General features: G+C 35.2%; 1 protein-coding gene across 6 annotated transcripts; it reads right to left on the reverse strand.

The window, feature by feature from the left end:
• Positions 1 to 2965: 2965 nt before the first annotated feature.
• On the reverse strand, positions 2966 to 7662 carry LOC105042386 (uncharacterized). 6 transcript variants are annotated; one of them, XM_073253528.1, is made up of 5 exons: positions 7530 to 7655; positions 5783 to 5916; positions 5608 to 5695; positions 3543 to 5416; positions 2966 to 3436 (listed from the first exon to the last, which is right to left on the reverse strand). In XM_073253528.1, exons 4-5 carry the CDS (start codon positions 5388 to 5390, stop codon positions 3236 to 3238), a joined length of 2049 nt encoding a protein of 682 aa, XP_073109629.1. In that variant the 5' UTR covers positions 5391 to 5416; positions 5608 to 5695; positions 5783 to 5916; positions 7530 to 7655; the 3' UTR covers positions 2966 to 3235. The 6 variants fall into 6 exon arrangements, with proteins under 6 accessions (XP_073109629.1, XP_019704606.1, XP_019704605.1 ...); XM_019849047.3 differs by having other exon boundaries at positions 5608 to 5911; XM_019849046.3 differs by having other exon boundaries at positions 5608 to 5916.
• Positions 7663 to 8029: the final 367 nt, after the last annotated feature.

The raw sequence follows: 8029 nt of genomic DNA on the forward strand, positions 1-8029 counted from the left end.
TGAACATAGATTACATCAAACTCTAGGTGCATACAACAAGTCATGTAGGAGTAGTGTGTGTTTACCACGCATCTTGAGCTGATACGAACTAACTCTAAGCACTTCTTTTTTTGTGCTATTCCTAAGGATGATATATTGTGATCCTACTAGAACCCGATGATAATCTACGAACCCAACTCAATCTTTGACTATGTGTGTGGTTGCTCCCGAGTCTACAATTCAATCAGAGAGACTATGAGCAACTAATGCATGTGAGCAAACAAATGACTGAAAAGAGTTGGGTGAAGAGAGTACCTTCTTCGATAAAGTACAATCACGAGCAAAGTGACCATTCTTTCCACAATTATAGCATTTCAACTTAGATATATCTTTCTTTTTATGATTGCCCTTGTCTTTAGCAATTCTACCTTATTTTTGCCTCCATTGTTCTTCGCTCTTTTATTCTTGCCTTTATTTTTGAGATTAGGCCTCGAAGGCCTATTATCTCCTAGATTCAATGGCAAGAACTAATAGCATGGTTAGCTTCCAAGCGTTCTGCCTCTAGCTCGAGATAATGCGATATGTCATTAAAAATTTTTATGTTTTCACTATGAGTCATCAAGAGCTTCATTTGGGACCACTCAGGGCCCAGCAAGAAATGAATAACAGCGAGCATATGTTGCTAATCATTGAGCTCATTTCCAATTGCTCTAAGATCTTGAATCATGGCACTCATAACATGAAGATGCTCAGCCATGGAGTGTTTTGGGTCTTTAGTATATTACTGAAACTTCAGATTCAAAGCACGAAGGCTCGTTGCTGAAATTTAGCCAAAACTGATCTTAAGCTGGTTCCATATTTTTTAAGCTGTGAGGCAATTCTTAAATTTACCAATAAGATCATTATACATGCTGCTTAATATAGTAAAGCATGCACATCAATCTTTCTTGACCCAATTCTCATAGGCTTCTCTATCACGATGATGTTGGGCAGTATTGCCTTCCTTAGGTGGGAGCATGGTAGTAGATAATGTCTTTAAAATATCTTACTCATTAAGCAAGTATTGAATTTTTCTTTGCTAGATATCATTATTTTTCTCATCAAGTTTTTTCTCTTTGGTCAAGACGGTGACAATATTCTTAAAGGCCGTGATTTACTACATTCATTAAACAAGGAGGGACATTAGGCATATATTGTTCTAAAAATAATAATTTAGAATTTTATTTCCTTTTTCATATCACAAGATCAAAAATATCGCAAAGCCAATAATCATCTCCTATGATGATGTGAGTCAGAATATTAAATTCTAACTTACTATTATTAACTCATAAGGAATCAATCCCCTTTTTTTTTTTTAAAAATCTTATCCACAATGTAAGGAACTAATCCTTGTATAAAATTCTATCATACATTCGTATGAACTCCGCGGAGTTCTATGGGTGTTAATTATATATCATGCCAAGACAATCCTAACATGTATTGACAATAGGTGAAATACATTTCCTTACAAGGCAGCAATAATAATACATTTCTTTTAGTACATTACATCAAGAATAATCTTACTATAATTTATCTGTAATAAACATGTGAATACTGCCTTTGCCAATATAATTTAAAGATTATCTTGGTAAAATATTCATAAGTAGAAAAGTAAACAAATAACATGTATATAATAACATCAATATCAATCTCCGTTAATTTTTATCATAAAACACAAAATGGTATATATAATTGCCTAGATAAAAATAAATAAATAAATAAATAAATTATTTAATTATTTATTTTATTCTTAAACTGAGTTATTCATAAACAAATTCTATATAAACTCAAATCTAAATTCTAACCACACAGAGAGGTAGGATATTAATAAATATATTTGTATAAAAATTTTGGCCTTAGATGACATAGCGCGTGCCCCTATGCGCTAGTGCAACTTCTATTTTTATTTTTTATTTTTTTTGTTGTGTGACCCCCAAGACCTTCAACGAGGGTGACCTCCTACTAGCTTCAATACCTATGAGGTTTTATATCCTTTTTTGGAACATGGCTCTTTGCTATTTAAAGGTCACGGTCTGATGTGTTATGGACTGGCAACAGGTCATTTATGGAGTTGAGCTCAAAAGTTTGGACTATTGTGGTGTGACGTGATCATAAGTTCATTTCTCATAAATAATATATTATTGAAAAGCTTTTTAATATATTTTTATAATATATTAATTTTATTTACAAAAGTAGTCTTATTATAGATCAAAAATTGATCTAAAAAATAAATTTATCTTGATCTAAAAAATATATAGAAAAAAAGTAGATTACCTACATATAATAATTGGGTAAAAAGAAATAGATCCATAAAAAATTGGATCTTGATCTTCGAAAAATAAAAAGAACATATCTATATTATTTTTTATAAAATCGGATCCATCAGGTAATCATGTATAATGTAAAAATATACATAATATATCTATAATACATCATAGGTAAAAGCAAGCAAAGAAGCTCTGATGCCAATATAGAAAAGCAGCGAAAATATTATGTATATAGGTTTGTATATCAAAAACCCACAGTTTGGATATGATACACTTGCTTTACGAACCTCCATTGAACTTCTGACGCCTTCTCAAAGTATGTGCATGATCCTAGTAATATCGAACCTCCTTCTTGATCTTGTAAGGATTACTGAAGTCTCTTTTTAATGTCCACACGCCAAATTCTAAAATTCTAAGATGGTAACTTTAAAGACATATACCTTAGAGAGAGGACGTAGATATTCTCGGAATAGGATTGATCATACCATGTATTTATAAATGAGACTCAATAAAAGTCCTTCTCATTTTATCCACTTAGTTGGATAAAAATCCTATTCAATTTAAACACTTAATCAGATCATCTCAATTCTAATTAAGGACTTTTATCGTCATCCCAATAACCCATGTGGATGAACAATAGATAGGAACCGTATTCAAAACCGATCAAATTCCACCAAAGATAAATGCTTAAAAGAAGTTATCAAAAAAAGGAGCAGTTAAGGTATGACATTGGTCTGGTTAATAGTGTTTGGTAGGAGAACATGATGCTCGTATATAGAATACACAAATATCTGCTGGTTATGATAACTACTCAAGCCCTTCTCCCACCCTCCAAAAAAAAAAAAAATCTCAAGCCAATAGGAAAAATCACTAGTACATTACACAGAGAAGCCACCTTATCTCTAGTGAAAGAGAGAAAGGGGAGGAAGGCATGCTTTTGACTTGCTAGCCTATCTCAAAATCAGCCTTGCTACAGCACGGGGTTGTGATATCTGGAAGTGCTGTGTTAAGCCAAGGTGTGCCAGAAGAAGCCATACATGAGTTATAAACTCTCCCCCTCCTCTTAGTTGCTCTGCGTGCTTTCTTCCAGTACTCTGATTTGCGACATAGGCTAGTATTTCCAACCAAACATCAGCAATCATACTCCATTTCTGTCACATCATACAATACCACAGCCATAAAGACATTAAACCACCAAGATAATAATGAGAGAGAGAAGCACAAGGACACAGAAAAAAAAGTAAAAGAAGAAATCACCTCTTCCTTATCTGAAATATCGGTCAAACCACGTGCAAGCCTACATGCATCGGATAGAACAGATTTCTTTGATCTATACCTGTCTCCAAGCAATTGGGTTCCAGTAGTATATTGCACAAGCAAATTCCCATGCACATCAGTTTTGCCATTTGTGCTATAGAATTTCATGGCCTCCGCACAAGTGTCTTCAAAGACGAACTGCCCTATCCCCACCGGTAACATGGAAGGTTTCATGACTACAAGATAAAGCATATACTGTGACATGAGTTTGCTCATCTCCATCTTTGATTGATTGCTAGAGTCTTCTAAGTTGCAGCATATTTCTGTAGCAATGTGCCAGATGAAGATGCTCTGGTCAAATTCTACTTCAGTGCTCCATTTCAATTCACCATGACCATAATCTTGCAATACATTGTTTCCTCGAGCAATGTTCAAGGCCCCAGGATTATATGTAGCTGACTCCATTTCCTTTTGCATTTTCTTAAGCTTCTCCTTAAGACGGTCAAAGATCCATTCTTTCAAAGTAATTGGTATTTCCACTCTGGTTATGTATCTCCGCCGTTCTAGCTCTTCAACAATGCTGAAGCGGTTCAACATCTTATGGCAAACCACGGGCTTTTCTTTGAGGGTGAAGCCTAGCAAACTGTATTGAGCCATGGAATTTGACCACCGAGGATTTCTAAGTAGTTGGAGAGAAGTACTTGCTTGCAACACAGATGTTTTATTATGCATACTCAACCAAACAATCATCCAATCTGAGGAAAAAGACATTAGTGTTGCACAAATCTCCAGAAAAATAGCTGCAACCAGCAGCAGGAATGTTATTGAAAGGTCAATCTTTGAGTAATGTTGCTTCTCAGCAGCCAAAGAGAACAAAACTAAAACAATACATGTGAGAGCAAAACTGACAAAGCGCAGGCCAAAGCCCCATGGATTATAGACCAACATTGCCTTGGTATGAAGCAAATCATACATGAATCCACATTCCATTTCAATTAGTTTGAAAGCGTTCTCAGAAGATATACTCCTGAAAATAGTTTGGCTGGTATCCCGATCTCGGGTACCAAGTATGAGATCAACAAAAAGACACTTGAATATCTGAAACAATCCATACGCTGTCAGTAATTCACTGTCTTTGGAGATGGAATCACCTTCAAACAGAACAGAATCTACAGGAAACTGAACCTCAATTACTCTGTTGGGTATCACATTGTATCCCTCGGCATCCCTCAAGTTATATTCCTCAATTAAATTGGAGTTCCCAAGACTAGGATCAGAACGTGTGACCCTCATAGAGTCTCTAAGTTGGTCACTGCTTGCAGAACGGAGAACCCATGTCCTCTCCCCATACTTGATAAGGCCAGCAAAAAACATCGGAATGGTTAGAATGGAAAGACAAGAGCTAGTCCAGGCCATGAGTAAGATATAAAATGTGCCTAATGCTTGCACAAACAGTCCAAGAAAGTGCCTCAACCACAGGTCATTATCTTCCAACGAGTATGCGGTAATGGTGTCTGGGCCACCCAAGTGGAATAGAAGAAATGGTGCCCAAAATGCGTATAGTTCAACAGCTGCGTTTACAGAGCTATCTTGGTCATCATCATTGTAGATGTCTCCCAGGTTACTTGAGATTACACCAAGGGCAATAGTTGCAACAGAGTCTGCTGCTAGATAGGCAGACCAAACAACAAACTTAATCCAAGTTCTGGCAATGTACTTCCTACGATTGCCGAAAATGATTAGTACTATTTGGAGGATGAGGCTAATCAAAACCACTACTCTTAGCTGCCATTCACTCCAGAGTTTCCTTAACCTCGGAGGAAATACCTCAATTATTGACCTCCTCATCTTTGATAATGCTCAAACTGCCCCTACTGAATTGAATTATGCACATTAGAGACAGGGAAAACTACTTCAATGGATGCAAAAGCAGAGCCATTTCACAATTACATTTATTCAAACATTCTTACAAGGTTTAAGTAGAAATAAGAAGACTACCGATAAGCAAACGATTAGCCAAAATCTTCTTGCACCTACTTTTGAAACTAATAACGGTAATAAGTACCTGAAGAAGGTGATCTACAAGGATTTGGCCAATAAGACAATCTTTATGGAGCTGGTTAACTGAAGCCAGCTGATGCGGGCAGTCACAGCTGCCGAAGAGATGAGATTGACATTTTGGAGTGGTCAAAGAACAGTAGTTAAAAGCTGGTAAGGCTTAGTAAATATTTCTCTCCTACCAGTCATTAAATAGGCAGAGTGGTCCCTTGGGCTTAAAGGTTTTTCTGAAGCTGCATTAGTGCTATCTGAGCAAACCCAACACTTGGAAGATTGGTAAGATTCCAACCTTAGTATCAGCTCCTAACAGTCTTCCCTTCACCATTAGATGAAAATGACAGTTTATCATGTTATGTCATGCTGGAATAGAATGAAGAGGCATTGTAATTACTAATAGTACCATTGTTATTACAAAAAATGTTGGATTAAATAACAGTTCTCATCAATATTTTTGTAACGTCTTTTTATATTATCTTACACAATTTTAACGTGATCGATAATGACAATATTGTTGGCTTACATTCTGCCAGCATGAGATTTATAATTATTTACCAAGTCAATCACAAACACTTCTTATTACAAAATATTAAATATGAAAGCGATTCTCAACTAATATTTCCCTTACGGCTGGGCACTGGTGAATGGAAAGTTGAAACTAAAAACTTTTCTCACGGGCATTTTCTCAAGCAGCATACACACATGACCAGCATACTTCCTGTTCTTCACAATAGCTTCTCCGGCCAAAGATTCCTAAAAAATAGTAGCACCACATGGTGGATGACTTGAAAAGTCCCTCCAGCACATGACATGCTTTATCAAGCCCCAAGATAATTTCTTTGGCTTCCAAGTGACTGGAAATGGATAGATTGATCAATTCAATGGCATCTTTTCTTGTTTGATTATGTTCGAAGTACTTAAATGTGTAAATGGTGCAAGAAATCTGTTTGGAAAAAAAATGCCTGCTAGAAACACTTGTAACTGCAGATAAGCCAATGCAAGAAAGAGTTACTAAAAGTTCAATCTAAACCTTCAACCCATGGTTCCTCTACACTTGGTCAAAGAGCCTTTGATACTGTATCAAATAACCGTTTAACCCAAAAAATTAAACTGTTGGAGGAGTCTCAAGAATGGCCATATTATATTATCTTGCGCAATCCAACAAGTAAGGTATCATTCTAGAGACATTTTCTGGCTGTAATTTTATCAACAGCATTAAAAATTTAAGCTTTTTTGCACTGGCTCTTTTTAGAGCTTTGTAGCACTTCAATGTATTAATGAAGTTTCAGCTTTGCTAAGAAAAAAAAAAGTGTCATTTTTAGAGATATCTTAGAGACTGTCGCTTTAACACCATTACCAAATACTCTTACCGTGATAGGTGTATCTAATTCTTTTTATCTTTTATCTTCTTGTACCAGATAGGTGGATACATAAAGTGTGTTTGTTGGAGAACTGACTGTGCTAAGTCCTAACATAACTCGTGGAAAGAAAAGAAGTCTTGTTAAAGAAAGAAAAAGAAGAATATTATCGATGAAAGAAAATAGAGATTTGATGATAGAATGTTTACTAAGCAAGCAAAGAATCCAGTTCTCTCTTATTTCTTCTTCAGACGAACTTGCTCCTGTTTGTCCTCTAGCGAAAAGAAAAACACAATGATTTTTGTAGCCAAAGAGGAATCCTTTCGATGGAAAATCCCCAAATCCTACAAAATATCTTGCTTCTACCAAGATTAAGGTCTCAAAACCTCGAAGGACCAACTCACACCGCCAAAACTCGCACAAAATCACATCTGCTTGAGAAAAAACCCCAATCGGAACCTAAGAAACCCCGATCTCTCTCAGGTGCCCTCATCTCCGAAAAAGAGAAACAAATAAAACGAAAAAGAAGCGAAAAGAAAAAACAATGATCAATCTACGTGGAAAAAGGTCTTACTTTTTAATTTTTCCCGTCTTTCCTTTGTCTTCGTTGATTTTTCGTATGTTTTCCCCAGGCACCTCCCCTGTTCTCAGTCGGGTGGGGCGCTTGGAGCGAACGAACATGCAAGTTTAGACGATGGGATGCTGTGTTGGTGGTTATTTATAAGCGTTTAAAACGTACTAGCTTATAACCTCATGAGATGGGGATGCAATTTTTTAAAAATAATATTTAATTTTTTTATTTATTTTATTATATTTATTTTATATATATTTTTAAAATATTTTCTAAATCTTATGTATCAATATACACACATATATATATATATAATATACACATACATACACATATATATACATGTATATATACACACACATATATATATATACACACATATATATATATATACACACACACACATATATATATATACATATATACACATATGTATATATATATATACATGTATATATTGTCAATTTAATTTTTCAAATCAATTTTATTATATCACTTATTTT

The sequence above is a fragment of the Elaeis guineensis genome, chromosome 3, assembly GCF_000442705.2.
Source record: "Elaeis guineensis isolate ETL-2024a chromosome 3, EG11, whole genome shotgun sequence".
Lineage (NCBI taxonomy): Eukaryota > Viridiplantae > Streptophyta > Magnoliopsida > Arecales > Arecaceae > Elaeis > Elaeis guineensis.

Coding starts and splice junctions, on each gene's coding strand:
- LOC105042386 (XM_010919566.4), bottom strand. CDS start 5,390: ATGAGGAGGTCAATAATTGAGGTATTTCCTCCGAGGTTAAGGAAACTC. Junction 3,437..3,542: donor ATATTTCAGATAAGGAAGAG/GTGATTTCTTCT, acceptor ATGATGTGACAG/AAATGGAGTATGATTGCTGA.